The following is a 20,700-nucleotide window of genomic DNA, read 5'->3' as shown; positions in this document are numbered from 1 at the left end:
GTTTTGAGATTCTTATCAATAGATCATAGAAGCTAGGAAGAATATGCTAACAAATCCTTTATTTCTATTAGAAAAAAAGAGAAATATAAATATTAGTTTGATAAGCATTCATTTTAAAGTAGGTATGTTTATGTGGCTCAAATTTTGTTTTCACTTTCTCCCTCCTCAACTCATATTGTTGAGATGCCTTCTGCCATTGTCACCACCTTCACACTCCTAACCCCCATTCCCCAGCTCATATATAGATGTGGCCATTTTTCTTGCCAAAGCAAACTCCTTTTTGTGTACAAATGATTCTCCAACCTGTCTTCTCCAGGAGATTGTCCTCTCTCATCCCTCTATCTTACCTGTCTTTAATCTCTCCTTGTCTAATGGCAGTTTCTCTGCCTACCAATACATTCATATTTCCCTCCTCATCTTCAAAAAACCACTCACTTGAAACACCACCCTTGAGAAAGTCATTTACAATAAATGTCTCTACATCCTTTCCTCTCACTCTTTTTAATTGTGTACAGTCTAGCTTCCAATCTCATTTTCAAATGAAACTGCTATTCATAAAGTGACTTAATAATCTCTTCATATCTAATGGCCTTTTCTCCAGTCTCAACCTTCTTGAACTTGGATACTATCAAATCACCCTCTTCTCCTTATTACTCTTCTCTCCAAATTTTCGCAACATTCTTTACTTTTGGTTCTGACCTCTCCTCTGTCTGTTTTGCTGGATCTTTATCCTTGTTACTCCTGTTAACTCTGGATGCCTTATGGGACTCTGTTTTAGATCTTCTTTTCTGCTCATTCTGGCTATTTCACTTGGTGATCACATTAGTTCCCATGAATTCAAATATCAATTCTAATGAATTCTAACCTAATGATTCTCAAATCAACCCTAACATCTTTGTTAGCATTGTCAACTGCCTACTGAACATCTTGAACTGAATGTTCTATAAGCAGCTTGCAACATGTCCAAAACAGAATTCACATCCTTCCACTCCCCCCCCCCCCCCCCCCCCGCCAAAACCTCTATTACTATAGAAGGTAAGCATCCTCCCAGGATTGTAACCTTGATTCCTCACTCTCTCTCACCTCTCATATCCAAGCTGTTTCCAAGGTCTCTTGAATTTACCTTTGTAATGCACCTCGCAAAAGTCTCTTCTTCTTCTGACACTGCCACCTCTAACAGCAGACACTGCTTTTCTTTGTGTCTCCAGGACTTAGTTCAATATTTTATCCACAGCACGCCGGGCCTGGCACAGAATAGGCACTTTATAAATGTTTATTAGCTGAGAAGTAGATCTCAGGCTAGGGTTTATCAAACTTTTTCTCATGAAGATGTTTATATTATAGTTATATTTATTGTGAAGGGATTTGATCAGTATATGTCCCTCTTGACTAGTAGTGAAATGGCATGGCTTATGTTGAAAGAATTTCAATTATTCATACAATATTTTGTTTAGGTGTGAGGTTTGACTTTCAAGCATGTTTTCTTTAAAAGACAATAATAAGCAAATATTTTGGAAGAATAAATTTTTTATAGTTATATCTTATATACTTGACATATGGTTCTTTTTTAATATAATTTTTTTACTAAAAATCTTTTGATTTTTCATCATTTATATCTTACAACATGTCTTTACTCAATCTCTTAAGAGAGCCATTCCCTCATATCAATAAAAGTGATGAGACAAAAGTTCAGCAAAACTAACCAAGATATCAAAATGAAAAAAACAGGACCTAAATTATCAGAATAATACAGTGTTTATCCCTATAGTCCTCCATTTCTGTAAAGGAGAAAGGTCTCTTCTCCTCTTTCTAATTTGGACCAAGTTTAATAGTTATAATTTGCTAGAAATTTCAATGGTTTTATTATGGTGGGGTGTTTTTTTTTTCCATTTACCTTATTATCATCACAAATACTGTTTTCCTGGTTCAGTTTAATTCAACTTTGCATCAGTTTGTGTTAAGTTTCCACTTGTTTTTCTGTAGTCATCAAATAATTTCTAACCTAACAGATACTCCATTATATTACAACTTGGTTAACCTGGATTGGTTTACTCATTGCCTAGTTGATGGCTATCTACTTTGTTTACAATTCTTTAATAGTGCAAGAAGTGCTGCTACAAATATTTTTGTGAATATTCAACCTTTCATTTTATCACTCATTTCTGTGGGCACTTAACAGAGAAATCACTAGGTCAAAAAAAAACCCAAACTGTTTTAAACTGACAAACAGTTCTAAAGTCTTATGGTAGACACAAAGATAATATATTTCTTAACCACAGGTTATAAACAGCTATTAAGTATCTAGAATTATTACCTCATGTGGTCCTCACAACAATTCTGGGAGATAGGTGCTATTATTATTCCCATTTTACAATTGAGGAAACTGAGGCAGACAGGGGTGAAGTGCCTTTCCCAGGTCATACAACTAGTAAACATCTGCGGCTAGATTTGAATTCAGATCTTTCTGACTACAGGTCCAGTGTTCTATCTACTGTGTTACCTAGTGGTCCTAAGAAGAAACAGAATTGAATGATAGCATAAATATTGTTACAGGATATTTCCTGTAAAGTCATACACATTTTTCTGATCTGAACATATGATTTCAATGGTTAAGAAACTCAAAGAAGCACCTCCTCTGTAACTTCTGGTCTTCAAATCATGTCCTGAAGGCAGTGAGAGGTCAAGAGACCTATCCAAGGTCACACAACTGGGGTGTTGGGCCACTCGAAGCCACCACACCATGGAACCTTTAATATAAAATATTTACGTTCTTATATTTATAGAGTAGGTGGCATTTTAATTTAAATCCTTGAAAATTTTGACATCAATATATAGCTCAGTTTTTAATTGGCTAGTCACTTGAAGGACACTTTTAAAAGATGACTTCAAACTTTCAAAAGGTGTGCAATAAGAAAAAACAAGTAGTTCAATGATAGAAAAGAATATAAAATACAAAGAATGTTGATCTTTCTAATGTTCTTAGACCACTGATATCTATAACTTGAACTAGATTCCCTAGGCACCTCCCTTGGGAACTCATTCTTTTGATTTTATCATTCAGTTGGAATAAAAAACATCATACTTTACAAAGCAAGAAAAAATTCCTAAGATTTAAACAAGTGGAATCATTTCCAAGACTGTTAAGGGAAGAATTGCTAAAAATTATTAAAATAAGATAAATAGAATGACTTAAGGTACTTTAAATAGAATTTTCATTTGGCTGACCTTTTCTAAACATTGCAGAAAACTGGGTTTCTTGGGGTTTGGTGTGGTGCACCCAAAGGAGCCATTATAAAAAAGCTGATTTCATAAATAAAATTCCTGTAGTGGGTACAAAGTATAACACTGCACAGAACTATTTCTCTGATGAAATAATGAACTAATAAATAAAATGAATTCAAATATTCAGAATCAATAGATAGTAAGCTTTCTACCCAAAATCCTATTATAATGTCATCAGTATCATTTATAGTTTAAAAATTGCTGATCTGTATAATTCATAAAGAAACATATTCAGTGGCTGATAAAAAAAAAAAGAGGGGAGAATAATTTGAGCTTCATCTCCAAATAATGGAAGTCAAAAATGTTAGCAATTTTAAACAATTTCTTTCTTACAGCCATGTTAAATATAAATACATTTCAAATGTATTAATATACACTAAAACACTTAGGAAAAATTCTCATGCATATACTTAAGATAGGAAACTCACTTGTTAGCATTTTAGGTAATGAAAAGAATATTGGATTAGAAGTCAGTAGAATCCTGAATCTACTATTTGCCTGGCCTTGGTCAAGTCACTCAAACTCTCTGGGGCTCATTGTTTTCACATGTGCAATCCTTTAAGGGTCCCTGATAGCCCTAAATCCTACAAACCTACTTAACATACAACAACACAGGGGGCAGCTAGGTGGCGTAGTGGATAAAGCACCGGCCTTGGAGTCAAGAGTACCTGGGTTCAAATCTGGTCTCAGACACTTAATAATTTCCTAGCCGTGTGGCCCTTGGGCAAGCCACTTAACCCCATTTGCCTTGCAAAAAAAAAATATATATATAAAAAATACAACACAAAAATAAGATGGGGGGGGGTGGTATTTAAACCTGAGTTGACTAGCATTAAATTTCTAGAGAACTTCATCTGAATTTACTAACTGAAAGATTTATTAAGCACCTCACTATTTACAATACAATGTATTCTGTCATAGAGATACTAAAATTTTAAAAAAATTTTCCTGCCTTCCATGAGTTGATAATCTATTAAGAAAAGACCAAATATGTAGATAAATATACACAACTTAGAACATGAATGATAAGATTTTCTCAGGTAAAATGAGGGAGAAATCACTTCCAGATATCCAAGAACAAGGAAGAAAATGAAAGAGGATGCTGGAAGGGCAATGTGGGAAAATTTATTTGCTTTGTGACAAAGCACTTTGCGTATCAATTTAGGAGTGTCAATCTGCCACAATCCAGCCTACACAATCCTTTTCCATTCTGAGAATTCTTACAGTATTAAAAATTCTACCAAATAATGAGCATGTGATTATATAATGTCTTGCATTGTTCTCTAGTCTTTTCATTAATTCACATTTTAATTTCTCAACCAAACCAAGGTCAGTGATGTCCCTGACACAGTTTGAAATAGTTCTTAAGTAAACATTGCTGATTTTAGACACAGAAAGGCAGATATAGATATAAAGAAACAAACAGACAACCTGTGGTTCCCTATACTCTATTAACAAGTTGATGCTGCTATTGCTAGGACTCTTGATTTCACGGAATTAGGCAATATAGTTATTCATGAAAAAAATCCAAGTCTATTTAATCAGCATACTTGGTTGAGCATGACAACTCAGTGTTTCAGTGACTCCCCCACTGCACTTAGGATAAATGAACATTTTTGTACTTTATAACTGATAAGATCTGTTTAAACAATATAATTAAAGAGGTTCATAACTTTCAATCTTGTGAAACAGACTGGTAGGCTATGTTGATGCTGAATATATTGTTTTTTTACTTTTTAACATGCTATTTCAGATTTCCCACAAGTTTAAAAATTTGGCAAGTAAATGTATAAGAAGATACTATATACAGAACAGAATAGTCAAAAGGACTAGATAGGGGCCCTTAGAAAACTGTATAATTTTGGTAGACTGATGTTATAATAATCATATAATATATATACATATACATACATACATATATATATATATATATGAGAGTACAAGACATCTATTAAAATTCCAACATTTTATAGCTGAACCCGAGGTAAAGAAAAGTTAAATTACTTTCTTATGGCCACATGATAAATATTGGGTCCTCTGAATTCAAAGCTAGTTAGAACATGCTCACAACATATTTCCTTATAAATAAGATTTCAGAGAATAATATATATATATATATATGTAAAGTGACTATTCTATTAACTAATTTTCAATTCAGACATATCAAACCATATAATGCAGCTAAAAATTATTAGAGTGGAAATATCTTTAATAAAATCTAGGTATGTTTTAATACTTTTATGGAACAAACCCTAAAACAGTTTACCTACATGTTATTAGGTGAAAAAAATTTAAGCAGTATTAACTAGCAGTTTGATGAAGACAAAGGCCAAAAGATAGGAATATCTTTAAATTTTATTAAGAGATTATAAAAGAATAAAATGAAGAGGAAACAAACAATATGAATATCTCCTCACACCACAGGCTAGTTATCACTTTCATGTACTATAGTTAATTAATATTCTATAAAGGTTTTCAAAAGGCTGAATACCTCTCAAGATTTGAATTCATGGGGCCGACCTTCGACTTCCTTAGAATGATTTTTAATGCTCTCTGTTATCAGTAAAACTCGTTCAAATACATGCCCCATCTGCTAGCACCCTGTTTGCAAAAGAGCTTCTTAGGCTTGCAGACAGAGCAGCTTCTGCCTGTTTCCTTCTCCCCTCTACATACCAGCTGTATGGTAATGCACACAAACAGCTGAAAAATCCTGTTCAGTAACAAAGCTGGTGCAAAATGGGCAGAACAACGCTTCTACTCAATAAAGCAGTTGCAACTCAAATTTAGCAGATCAATTATTGAGGGAGGAGGGAGGTGAGGTTTGTGTTTAAATTAAGGAGTCTTCAGATAACTAGAGAATGAAAAGGTCTAAAGGAATCACAAACAATGCACCTCTCTTCCCCCAAAAAACCCTAAACTGTAAATACTTATGTTAAAATGTATAAACCAATTCTTCACATTTTTCTAAATTCTTGTTTCTTATGTTTCATGATATGTCATGGACTATACTAATCAGTAAAAATTTTCAAAGAAAGTAAGTTGTTTATGAATATCTACATTACTTAATTCACAACTCATTTGTGAAACTGCAGAAAAGGAAAAGGTTTCAGCATTTAAATTCATTGTTTCACTGACAGTATGTCTCAGTAACATAAATTAATCCATAGGTAAAATATTTTATGTACGAACAAATCCTGACAATTTAAGAATTCTTATGCTGAAATAAACCAAATTTAGAGAATTTAGATATCCATTCTCAGAATGCCCAATAAAATATCAAGGCATGTTTTTTTTTTATCTAGGAAAAAAATAAGGGAGCAAAATTTTAGATTTATGATAGGTCCTCCTCTCACTAGTTTTTACAATATACCTACAACATGAGCATAAATGACAAATTATTTTAGTTCAGTTAATTAATTTGTCCATGTGATTATTACTTAATGGCTCATTTGTTGACAAATTTGGGGAAAAATTCATATTTCTGGAATATAAGGAAAATTTCTAGGATCCCAATATGATCTGAAAGTTGATAATAATGAAAATAACTTTAATTCTTTTCTTTTTTTAATGAAATCAGAGAATCACAAAAAAATGGTTAAAAATAAACTGCTCTTTCAATATGATAAAGCAATATTTTCTCATTTTACTAAGAAATTCATTAAGAGTCTATAAAAAGATTATACTAATAATATATGGAAAAACATGAAATGTTAAAGGACAATTTTAAGCATCCTAAGGAATGAGCTGAATATATCTTTCATCTGTTAGAGTATCTGATAGGACTAATTACAAATAACAAATAAAGGTAAAAACAGAAGCTGAGATCTTTAAGAAAGTATTCATTTTACTTTTAATGCCTAGTATTAGAAATGCAGCATTATTACTAAGTCAATAAAATTTTTTAGGTTAAATCACAAATAATGAAAAACAACAGTGTATGTCAACTAGATGCTGTATACAACTGGCTACATATTAAATGGCATGAAATAGAAATATACTACTCAAAATAGGAAAAACAAACTAATTGTACTGTTCACATATCCCTTTGCTTTGAATAGCTAGTATACAATGAATGAGGGCAAGATTCTGCTAATCTTCAAAAGCATGGGGAGAGGGAGGGACATATTTTGACTAAAACATTATAAATGGAATTTTAAAAATATGAAGCTCTTTTGGATTTTATATCTGTTGTATATTCATTTTCCTCCTAACTAAACCAATATATTCTTTGATCACAAGCAAAAATGACAGAGAAAAATTTCTATAATATGAAAACTCATGTCTAGCAGTGGGTAGCAATTATTCGGTATAAAAATTGAAATTTGAAACAATTTGTCTATTAAAATAGCTATCAAAGTATTAAGGTTTATATTTTCTTTGATATTTTTGTCTATAACACTTCTAGCTTTTTTGTGTGTGTATATAGATATATATACACACATACACACGCACATATATTCAGCAAAGTAATGTGAAGATAGTACAATACTGCCCCTACCCGTTCGTGCCAGTAAGCAACAATACAATTTAAAAAAAAAAACTGAAAAAGTAATTAAAATGCATTTTGGTGGAATGTCTAAAATATTTAACTAAAATTGTTCACTTATGAATTATATTAATTTGCACTCATAGAACAATAAAATAGTCAAAAATTAAAGATTTTTTTTAAATTTGTGAACAAATAGCAAAAGTTAATGTTCACAAACCCTACAAGAAGTTTTATTTAAAAGAAGGTATAATGCATATTCTTCTCTATAAGTCCACATGTTTTTGGTTCTGATTTCCCTTCACATTTTGAAAACATTCATCAACAAATAAGATGTCAATCAATGAGCTTCCTCATCTTAAGCAGTACTCATGAAAATCATAAGGTAATGTGTGAAGGCAGAGAGCTACACTGAAGTCAAGAGTTCGAAAACCTATCACAATGTAACCTTGTGTTATTTTACTTCTTTTGAGTCTTAGCTTCCTTATCTCTAAAATGAAAGCGTTTGAACCTTTCAGCTCATTATCCCCCCCAACCACTTCTTAATTTTTCAATTGGTTTTTAACCATAAATAAGTCTGTCATTATACGAGCTTAAAATTTCTGAACTGAACTAAGTAGCTACCATATTGGTCAAAAGATTAGAAGGACCAGGCAGGAAGACCCAAGTTCAAATTTCGCCTCAGATACTACCACTAGCTGATCCTGACTAAATCACTTTACCTCTGTCTGCCTTCTTCTATCTGTAAAAGGAGAATAATAATACCATTTATTTGCCAAGGCTGCTATAAGTAAAGACAAAATATTTGTGAAACACTTTACAAACCTTAAAGCACTCACATATAGGGTTTATCCTCCATTAAGATCGACAAATAAGAGAGATAACAAGACTATATAAGCTTAGTTACAGAACATATGTACAACAAGTAAGAATCAATCCGTATCTGGATAGTATCACCTTCATCAGGCTGGTCACTAAGATTTTTCACTGAAATAGCTCATGAAGATCCTATATGAAGCATGCAGAAGGTCTGTGTTCTTTTTAAACTGCCTCAGATTTTCACTCGGGTCACTCAGTCACTCCCCTAATTGTGGTGTAGCACACAGCTCAGAACTCATCATCCTTCCCCCAAAGCCTCCTCTCTTCAAAAACTCCCCATTAATATTGAGGGTATCATCATCCTCTCAGTTCCTTGGGCTTGCAACTTTGATGTCATTCTCAACTCCTCATACTCTATCATCCTCCTAGTTTATTGTCAAAACCTGTGAGAATACATTTGTAACATCTCCATCATACCTAGACTACTGCAATAAGTCTGCTTTGGGGTTGCCTACTTCAAGTTTCTCTTTATTCTAATCCCTAAAGCACAAGTTTGATCATGTTGCCTCTCTGCTCAATAATTCCTGCCTCCCTATTTGTTCCAGGGCCAAATATATAAATATAATTCAACAAGCATTTATTTATTAAGCATCTATGATAATACCAGGCACTGGGGAAATACAAGGGGAAAAAATTGAAACAGTTCATTCCTTCAAGAAGCTTATTTTCCACTAAAGAAGTTTTTGGAATACAAATATCAGGTGCATAAATGCTCATTATTTGGTCTGTGAAAAGAAAATACTTCTAATTGCATGAAAATATAAAGATTTGGTCATCTCTCAAGATTCTAGACCAGAAGTTGTTTCTGTGGTTACAAATCCCTTTGGGAATTTGTTAAAACCTTTTCAGAATGTTTTCAAATGCACAAATAAAATAGGATTAGCAAGGAAACTAATTACATAACAAAATATATTTTAAAAGTTCCATTGTAGAAAAAATATTATATTAGAGAATTTAGTACATTGATTTCAATGAAAAAACATCTCCCTCTAAACTAATTTCTCAATAAGAGAGATGCATCACTTTTCTATCATGATTGTACTGCTATCTACTGCTGGAAAATTTTTCCCTCAGAAAAGTAGCCACCAGGAGAGAATTGACAACTAGCATTATTTCTCTTTTGTAGATGACATTCACAGTGAACAATGAAAACACTTGCTCAAGTTCCCATAGCAAGTCAGTGATAAAAACCAAGAAAAATGTTTAAAGATTTAAGAAATGACTGATTTTTAAAAAATGTACCCCATTCTTCTTAGAATTTGGTGCTTTTAATTCAGCATGAGATCTTGAGCTTGAAGATGTATAAAATAACCAAATAACTACTGAACAAACAGAGAAGGAACTAGTGACTCCCAGGTTTTTAGGTATTCAATGATCTGTTATCTGTTATCCCAAATCGACTCACATTCATGGATATTATCAGGACATTTATGAAGTGAGAGATAAGACTGCTTGAATGCTCTTCCAAGGCTAAACACTTTAAAAATGCAGCATTAAGATTTTTGTCAAACTATTAATAACATTATACAAAGAAATACTCTCAATATCTGGGATATGCCAAGATCAAATAAAATAATATATGTAAAAGCACTTAGTATAGTATATGTCACATAGTAGGTATTAAATAAATGTTTATCTCACCTGACCTAAGTGAAGTTTAAGAAAACATGACTGCAAAGTTTCAATTAAAGTCTAAATCCACCACCCATAGATGGTGAAGACATCCAGTGTACATTTTTTCAGATGCCATACTAGCTACACAGAGGTCTAGAACATAGCAGAGCAGCCCATTTGTCTTGACTGTCCACACAGGAAAAACTAAATGGGTAAATAATTTCCATTGCTCATATTATGACATGCACTTGGATGGACAACCTATAGTGCTTGTACACAAGTAATATATATGTCTTTAACTCTGAAGAAGACCAATGATATCACAGGATGATGTTCTGACTTGTGAGTAAACCGGATTTAAGTGAGGCAAAGTTGCACAAAGTTGTCAGTCTCATTCTCTCAAAAACTAATAACAAGACAAAAGTCAAGACAACCAATGATGGTCTGAGATGCAGCAGATGATCTTGGCATTTTCAATGATGACCAAACTCTAAGAGCTTCACAGCATCTGCTACAGCCACCTTCATGGCCACTGGAACAAATGGTTCTCCTCTGTCCATTCCACTGGGTGAGTCTTTACTTGCTTGGGGAGACATTTTCCTAACCCACCAATGGATTTGAAGACTATCAGTTACCCTCAAGCTGGATTAGCTCATATACTGAGATGATTTTACCAGGGTGTGGCCACTGCCTATACTATAGCTTCTTGAAACCACAGGTGAAAGTTTGGTAGCAAATGGACACCAAATCTGGATAGCAGATCCCAAAAGGACTAAGCAAGCCCTCATACCAGAGGTGATAGTCCAAGTTAAACACAAACGTGTAACACTACTCACCTATATAAACAGAACAAATGGATAATGAGTTGTGCCAAGAATTAAAACAAAGAGAGAGATAGTGCAAAGTGATCTACTGTTGTTTTCAAAACTTTCTGAAAAAAAGAGGGGACCACCATTACCTCCTCAACCCCACTCAGACACAATGGGTAGACTTCTTGTGCAAAAGGCAGAGACCTACAGGAAGAATAGGAATAGAAGGGCTGCATGCCCTACTATCACTATGAGATCAGAGATTCATTCATATAGTACCAAGGAGTGCTTGAATTAGACTGGGGCAAGTAGAAAGATCAAAAGAATGTACCCTAATGGGAAATGAAGAGATGCTTAGCCTGGCTATCCTCCTTAAATGAAATCTGGGAAGCTCTCAACTCTCCAAACAGAGCAAGAGGGAACCCATGAGGTATGAACTGAAGTAATTTTCTAGGATGGAGAGCTTTCTGAGGCATGATGAAGTACAGGTTCAAAACTAAATTCCCTATTTTCCTCAAACCTTTTTCAAATTTGACTATTTCTGTTGAAGATACTGCTATCCTTCAGTCTTCCTGGTGTTTAACTGTGGTATTACTCTCCACTCCTCATGCTTCTTCACCAAACATTTCCATTCAGTTGCCAAACCTTGCCAACTCTACCTTCACTGCTTGGTTATGACATTCCTTTTCTCAATTACTCCAACAGCCTGAATGATCTTCCAACCTCATTCTCTCAACATTCAAGTTCATACTATACACTTGCCAAAGTAATTTACCTTAAGGACATCTCTGACCATGTACCTTCCTTAACTATATAACTGAAGTGGTTCTTCTATTTCTTTTTGGATTAAATATAACTAACTCTATTCACCTTTTAAACTTCTTTGCAGCTTAATCTCAACCTATCTCCACACTATCTTAACAAAATAGTTCCAACCTATCTTTCCAGTCTCACTGGAACAATGAAACAAAACTGGCCTTCTCTCCTTCACAACAGATACTCTATCTTCATCTCCTGTCTCAATGACTCTGCAATGGTCATCCCCAATACCTAGTAGACACTTTCTTATCACCCTGCCTCACAGAATTCCCCTCTTCCTTCCAGGTACAACTCAAAATCCATCTTGTCCATGAAGTCTCTTCTGATTCTCTCCCCTGACCCTACCAGATTGTTTTCTCCTTCCTAAATCCATTGTCCTTATTATCTTTATAGTGATACATCTTTATTGTCCATAAGCTCTTTGTAACATCATTTATTGATTTTGGAGCTCTAGTGTCTTTCACAATACAGGCATACAATAGGCACTTAATAGAAGCTTCCTAATTTGAAATAGCTGGTATATTAAAATAAAAAATTACTACTAAAGCAATAAAAGGGAAAATCAGAGGACTTAATTACAATATATTCTATTATGAAGTCATGGGTTAGGCTGTATCATTATATGATGCTAAGGGCTAGTATTTCTTTAATACTTTATGATTTGCAAAGTATTTTATAAATCTTACCTCAATTCATCCTCAAGATAATATTGAAAGGTAGGAATTATTGCTTTCCCATTTTAAACATGAAGAAACTGAGGCAAGAAGAGATAAAATGACAAGACAATACTATGTGGCCCTAAGTCAAATGACTAAACTTACAGACAAATATAAAGAGATTAAGCAAGAGAAAGTTAAATAAACTGGGGAAACAAAAAAGGGATTAAAAGACCATCTGTTTAGTCTGGTAAGGTTTCCTGACTTTTCAAATGGGGAAACTGAGACTAATAGGTTAAATGACTAGCCCAAGGTCACCCAAGGAAAAAATGGTAAAGCCAGGCTTTGAAGGCAAATCCCTTTTATCTCCAGTGTTCTATTAGGTACTCTTCAAAGGAAACAAAAGCAATATATTTCTAGCAATAAATATTACTTATGTTGAAGCATTTTAGAAAATTCATAGATATTCCCATAACATTAACTTACTTTTTCTCCATTTGAGATGTATTTCCACATTTCATGTGGATCTCACCCTGTCCCTCTCACCCTATCTAATGACTAGCACAAAAAATCAAGATGAAAGATAATTTCAAAATGCTTCATTTTGAAATTCTTTCATTATAAAATAAACATTTCATTTATCAGCAGGTCAGAATTTGTAGAATCCCTCCCTTTAAATATAGGTATGTCAGATGATCTGGAAGTAGGAAAATTTCAAAGGAATGGAAGCATATCACGGGACAAAGAAGATGGAAGTCAACCTGACTTCACTCAAAAATATGCCTTTTTGATCATAACTTTGTGAAACTCCCCTTTCCAGGACAAAATTGTATTGTCTATTAGAATAATGCAGAACTGAACTGAACTATCCTCTTTCACACATTTCTTGGATAGGAAAAGATAACTTTTGTCTTAAAAGTTTTTCTATTAAGCCTTTATTATCAACTTTGCATAATTATATTCTAAAAAATTCAAAAGTAAAATCTAAATGTCTGTAGGTAATCTGCACTGGGGATGGGGAGAAACCAAGATCTGACACTTTTAAATACCACTGTATTAATAAAACAGTTGGGTTACTGCTCTTAAAGCATAAGAAAATTGAGAATTTTAATAACTGGAAGACTAATATTAATGAATGCACTGATCTTAATAACTGTTTTATTACAATTATCTTTCAAAAATATAAAAATTTTAGAAAAATTATAAATAATCAAACATCTTTATATAACTAATAATATTTAAAATTCTTAAGACATGCGGAATGGCTTAGTAGATACAGTCAAGAACAAAGGATTTCAGATTCTACCTCTGACACTGATAAGGTGATGACCTGTATATACTTCACAGACTTGCTAAGATTCAACTACTAATTTACTGGTTGGGCTATATCTTGGTGGAGGGAATGTCCTATTCTAAAAACAGATGAAATCACAGATACTTCCAAATTCTTGATTGTAAGATTACTTAATTATGAGGCTATAATACCAGGAGAAAACAAAGAGAGAGTGTCATATAATAAAAAGAATGCTGAGGAAGACTTTGACCTTGGCTCTGTGGTTGTGGCTATAACATTGGCATTAAACTTTGCTGTACTTTAACTTCCTTTATCTGTAAAATAAAAAAATTAGAAGACCCTTCCAAATTTAAATCTGTGGGCCTATGAGTTTGATGAACTTATATTATTTATATATGTCATATTTTATGATTTGTATTAAAATAATATCACATAAAACATGCTAGCCCTTAGCATCATATAATGATACAGCCTAACCCATGACTTCATAATAGAATATATTGTAATTAAGTCCTCTGATTTTCCCTTTTATTGCTTTAGTAGTAATTTTTTATTTTAATATACCAGCTATTTCAAATTAGGAAGCTTCTATTAAGTGCCTATTGTATGCCTGCATTGTGAAAGACACTAGAGCTCCAAAATCAATAAATGATATTACAAAGAGCTTATGGACAATAAAGATATGTATCACTATATAGATAATAAGGACAATGGATTTAGGAAGGAGAAAACAATCTGGTAGGGTCAGGGGAGAGAATCAGAAGAGACTTCATGGACAAGATGGATTTTGAGTTGTACCTGGAAGGAAGAGGGGAATTCTGGGAGGCAGGGGTGATGAGAAGGTGTCTACTAGGTATTGGGGATGACCATTGCAGAGTCATTGAGACAGGAGATGAAGATAGAGCATCTGTTGTGAAGGAGAGAAGGCCAGTTTTGTTTCATTGTTCCAGTGAGACTGGAAAGATAGGTTGGAACTATTTTGTTAAGATAGTGTGGAGATAGGTTGAGATTAAGCTGCAAAGAAGTTTAAAAGGTGAATAGAGTTAGTTATATTTAATCCCCCCCAAAAAAAGCACAGACCCTGGAACGAAGCTGACCAGGATTCAACTCTTGCCTCATATAATTATTACCTGTGTGTCCCTGAGCAAGATACTTAACCTTATCCCTAGGCCTGGAGTTACTCATTTGTAGGTTTGACTAGATGGCTTTTAAAGACTCTTCAAACTCTAAATGTACTTGATAATGTATTTAATCTATGTTAACTGCTAATTTCTATCAGGGTTTCCTTAGTTGATTACATACTTGGGTAAAAACCTGAAATTCAGGTCACAATGACACTAAATAATCCGGAAAGAATACACAAAAAAGGTGCCAAGAGAATGCAGTTAGGGAAACCTTTATTTTAAGTAAACTCACAAATCACTTTCTGTGATTAAATTTTCTCATAAATAATGACTTTAACTAGACATGGGATGATTGGAGAAGTAAAATTGTAATTCTTAATTTTATAAACCTCCCCTGCATTATATTCTTTTTGGTAAGCACTATTTTTGTTTCAAACAGAACAAGCACTAATTTTTCTAAATAGAACACCAAAACATCACAGGATTTTCCCCTCAAACCTTTTTAATCTTTTTATACCAATTCCATCTAACATTAATACAGAATTTTCAATATTTTCTGATACTCCCAAAATAACTAAATAAATTTTTGTACATTTACTTTTCTCGAGTCAAGAAACCCACATTTCTAAGTAAATTTGTAGTACTTTTAAATTACAAAATGATAACTTTAAAAATTAAACCTCAAACTAGAGTCTGAATGAAAAATAAAGATATTAAAAAAAATTCACTCACACCAGAACTGATTTGAAAATATTAAAAAAACCAGAAAAAATCCCTATTTTCAAAGTAAGTATTTTGCAGTTTAATAAATATTTCATGCAACCTAGTATTGAATTCCTACTCTAAAGAAAATCATATGGATATTCCAATCTTTTAGAAGCTTTTAATATAGCTAGAGCATGTAAATAACATAAGAAAGGATATGATCAGCATCAAGAAGTGGAACAGAAAAAAAAGCATCACAGGAAATTTGGAGAGAAAGCTGTTATTTGTCCTTCATTCTTGAAAAGGACCATGACATCGGAGGTAATGTTATGGCATGCAAGTGAACTGGATTTACATGAAAAAGGGCTGTGCAAAGTCAGCAGCATCACTTTCTCCTCTAGAGTCATCTGGGTTCAAGTGACCAGATATGGAGCAGGACTGAATAAGGACCCACAGGAGGAGATCCTGTTCCTTTTAAGTTTAAGGTCTTTTAACAGCTCTCAGTTTGACTGAGGTAATGCTCACTTGATGATTAAAAGTAGGGTAGAAAAAAATGAGGCAAAGAATAGCTTTTTTTATCTTGTAAAAAAATTTAATGGGGGGTGGGGTGGGGAAGGAAGCTTCTTAGAATTTCTGGTCAAAACAGAAACAACTGCTATTTACTTTCACTCTGAGCCTATCAGGGCCCCAAAAAACCACCAAGTGAGGCTTGACCTAGGATCTACTAATGATCAATCAGACAGCCAGAGTGATTTGCTTTTAAGGCATAGTTTCACAAATCAAAGGTGCTAGAAGGGTGAAAGAGGGAGAGATCTGAGGCAGGCCTTAAAGAATAAACATGATTTAACTAAGTTAAAGAGGAGAAGGGAGGGTATTTTACACAAGGGGAACTGAACAAAAAAGATATAGGGGAAGGAAGGACAAAGCCTGTTTTTGGCAAAGCAATTAAACTAATTTAGGTAGACTAGAGAATTTTTGTAGGGGAAATACAGGTGGTCCTGAGGGCCAGTTGAAGTTACTTAAATTGCAAAAGGATTTTTTAATGGAGACTATGATATGATAAAAATAAGAGTTGCAGGAGATTAATTAGTAATTTAAAATTATTTATATAACTAAACAGTTTTAAGGATCTAGATGAGTGTTCCATAAAGTCCATGAACTTAACAAAAGATAATCTCCATTACTTCACAATTCCCCTACTGCTCATGTCCCTGTTCTGTGTCCTCACTCTTTCAGGAGGTGGGAAGCTCATTTCATCAGTCTTCTGGAACCATGACTGGCTACTGTGCTGGTCAGCATTCTTAAGTTCATCAAAGTCATTGCCATTACATTATTGTTATATAAATTGTTGCAGTTAGACTCATTTGTCTCCATCAGCTCATACGAACACCCTTGGATCCTCCTGGCTAGTCTCCAAATGAGACTTTCAGCTCCTGCATTCCCCAAGTTTGTCCGTTCCCCCTTTCTTTAAAGACTAAAATTCCACATTCTACAGAAAGTCTTCCAGTTCCTTCTCTTTGTTCATAATTTACTATTTATTCTGTAGATAGCATACTTTGTAGATAAGTGTTTGCATATTGTCTGTCCTACAGATAAGCTCACAAGGGCAGAAACCTGTCTTTAGTCATGTTTTGTACAGATTAGATGCTTAATAAATGTTTATTGAATGTCTGAATTTCCCTGAAACTGTCCCTCTCATCATTTATTAATAGCACAATAATATTCTGTTACAGTAATGTGCCACAATTGGTTTGACATTCTAATTAATGGGTACCCCCCAGTTTCTATTTTTTTCTTTTGCACACTTAGACATATACATGTATATATGAACTTGGATGTACAAACATACAATACACATATATACAGAATCTTCTTGGAATAATAAGGAGGTCAGTATCATTGGATCAAAGAGAATGTGGCAAAGAGTAAGATGTACTGATGGGAAAAAAACAATAAGCGTTAAAATTCTCAAAATAGTTATACTGTGAGCATATAGTGGACAAAACTTATCAGAAGTTTTATACAGTTTCTGTATTATTTTTGTAAAGGTGGGACAGCTATACAAAGGACTAATAAATGATGCAGAATATGTGAGTTCAATTCAGACTGAGACACTGTGACTCAGTCCTCATCTGTTACAAAGAGAGTATAATAACACCTATCTCCCAGGATTCTTCTGGGGATCAATGCAAGAACAATTGTAAAAAAAAACTTAGCACAGTGCCCAGAATATAGGAAATATTACATAAATGTGCCCAATAATCTTTTAAAATAAACATGATCTTCTGATTTACTAACATTAATTTACTAACATTAATAAAGGTATCCTGTATATATCTTTCCTTAAAATAGTTAGATTTCTAAAGATTCTTGACTACATATGTGATCTAGAGGATATCTCACCAACCACATTATTCAAAACTTCTTGATTTCTCCTTAGTATGATAGCTTCATGCTTTCCCCTCGTTTCTAGTACCTTCCCTTTTTCAATCTATTTTCCAAATAGCTGCCTAAAACATTGTTCTAACTGTGCCATTCCCCTTCTCAGAGATCTTCAGTGTATACACACACAAATAGTCTAAAGACCAAATATCTGCTGAAGTTTACAGCAGAGAAGAATAGCAAATTCATGAATTAGTTTTGGTTCACAGATAAGAAGAATGGTTGTAGGCTATGCTTTAATGATGGGCCAATATGCATCATTAATAAATGAAACTGAAATGAATTAAACAAATAAAAATCCTTCATGGGGCACTTTGAATTTTCACAAGTCATACCTTACTGGGAGGACAATATTCAATCAATATTTCATTTTCAGAAATGTCTTAAACACTTAAAAGAATTTTTATTCTTCAATTATGAGCAAAAAATAAAGTGCTTTGTTCTGATATGCAGATGAAGATTTTTGTCTTAATATAATTATTCTAATAATTATGTGAAACTGATAGCCAAGACAAAAAAAAAAAGCTAATGCTATTTACTGAGCCCCCAATTTAGGAAAATTATTCATGTCCCAGGTAGAGGTTTGACTTTTCATCCTTCCTTAATTTTGTTTATCTCAAGCTAACTCCTGGCCTCTTTATGTTGGAGGCAAAAATTGGGATATAGGAAATTTTTAGGTAAATGTTGTGAGAAGTTTATATTATAGGATTTGTTACATGACAGGCATGAGGAAGAGGAAGTTGAAGGAGCAGCCCTTTTTGAAGAACTTCCCTCATAATAGTGGGTTCAACCAATAGCTTCAGCTCAAGTTTCCTGCTCTCCAAATTCTAGGGAGATTTGATGGTTCTCCACTAGCTTTACCTTCTTACTTCTACTCAAAACTTCTTTTACTTTCATTCTTTCAGTTTCTCCATACTTCTCTAGGTTAAATTTTTCTGGTTCACCTCACTAAGTTCGAGGCAGGGCAAAGGATGCTTTCTTGCCTCCTTGGAAACAGCTAAATCCTTGAAACCCCCATTCCTTGCCCTGTCTGTCTCACAGACTGTGTGCACTTCTAAGAACTCTCAGGATGCACTTATTGACCTTTCTCAAAATGGAAACAGATCCAAATCTCTCAAAGCTAACAGGAAATGCTTGTCAATCCAAATTATAAATCCAAGGATGGCAATCAGTTTTCAGATCCCCATTACAACAATAATCTGAATTATACAGAACTTTATGTCTATGATCTCAACTGATTCTTACTACCTTGTGAGGAGAACACTCTTTTTCACTTTATATTGCAGAAGAGCAAAACTGAGGCTTGCAGAGGTTATGACTTTTGTTCAGGGACATGCATTGTGAAGTCAGTTTGGCTTAAAATCTAACATGAATAACATTTAAGTGGACTTAGAACTCCTCTAATATAATTTCTGTGTTCAGTTTAATGTTGATGATCTTTTATGATTCATAATACCTTCATTTCCAGTTACAACCCTCCTCTATCCAAGAAGATAACTCTTGTAACAAATAATTTCTTTAAGGGGAGAGAGCAGTTTTGCAAAACTAGTTAATACTAGATTTAGTTTTTCAGGGGGGATGGCAGACTAAATTATCAACAAAGGTCTTATTTTTTAAAATATTAAAGTTTCTTTGTTTCTTGTTTAGGTTGATATTCAACTAGATGACCTCGATGGGTTTTAAGATGCTAAGTTCTGTCTCCTCTATTAAGCATTTTCTATGTTTAAACTGTATTAATGTATTCAGTACAGCAGTCACTGTGTGAAGCTGAACCAGGCACTCACAGAGGCCTCTAATCAGGCTCAAGATAAAGTTATGGAATGTGACAATGACCATCATTGCCTCATTCCGGGAATTTCTATGCTATCTGGATTAATAGGGAGCAGCTCCACTGGAAGCTACTGCTGCCACCTGGCGTTGATCTGGACGGAGGCATTCTTAGCCTGAACCCTGTCATTCTAACTCCTCTAGAATGTAGGATCTAAGGGAAGAATTCTTAAACTGGGATCCATGAATTCATTTTCAAAAGTACTTTAATCATAAATGTTTCATTTCATGTATTTTAAAAATTCTGAGAAGGGGCCCATAGGTTTCAACAGATTGCCAAAGGCATCTGTGACACAAAAAAGCAAAAATGATCTGCCCTGTTAGATAGAAAAACTAATCCTGTGGTTCCTGTCCTCAAGCACACAAATGTAAAAACAGACAAACATATAGCCTGTGGTATTACAGTGTAGCTCCATCCAATAGCTGATTCTGACATTTACCTTCCAAAATGTCTCATTCCTTCTTAGTCATGGAATGATCTGCATATATAAAACAAATCTTAACCATCACGAACCAGCTGTATGTACAAACTTGCCCCATTCATTTCAGTAGGACTCAGTTTCCTTATCTGTAAAAACTTGGGATGCTGTATAAGATGGTTTATATTGGTTCCTCTAGGTCTAAATTAAAAGATGATTGAGGACAGGTGGTAGGGGAAGGAGAACTTAGTACACAGTAGACACTTATATTATATATTGAATTCTGTAAGGAAGGCAAAACAAAACAAAGAAAGAATTTCTATTGATAATTTTATTAAATTATA

General features: G+C 33.8%; 1 protein-coding gene across 4 annotated transcripts in view; it reads right to left on the bottom strand.

Annotated features, from left to right (window-relative positions):
- FBXW7 (F-box and WD repeat domain containing 7) overlaps nt 1–20,700 on the bottom strand; it is a 127,966-nt gene that overhangs the window by 46,397 nt on the left and 60,869 nt on the right. Inside the window, exon 3 of one of the 4 annotated variants that reach the window (XM_074229134.1) lies at nt 1,127–1,244. The exons of the other annotated variants lie outside the window; for them this stretch is intronic. Within the exon in view, the coding sequence (XP_074085235.1) occupies nt 1,212–1,244 (33 nt within the window). The 3' untranslated portion in view covers nt 1,127–1,211. Of the gene's footprint in view, nt 1–1,126; nt 1,245–20,700 lie in introns of those variants that run through there. 4 annotated transcript variants of the gene reach the window in all.

The sequence above is a fragment of the Macrotis lagotis genome, chromosome 3 (assembly GCF_037893015.1).
Source record: "Macrotis lagotis isolate mMagLag1 chromosome 3, bilby.v1.9.chrom.fasta, whole genome shotgun sequence".
Taxonomy (NCBI): domain Eukaryota; kingdom Metazoa; phylum Chordata; class Mammalia; order Peramelemorphia; family Peramelidae; genus Macrotis; species Macrotis lagotis.
Note: the sequence above shows the minus strand (reverse complement) of the source record. Positions and strands in the feature narration are given on the sequence as shown.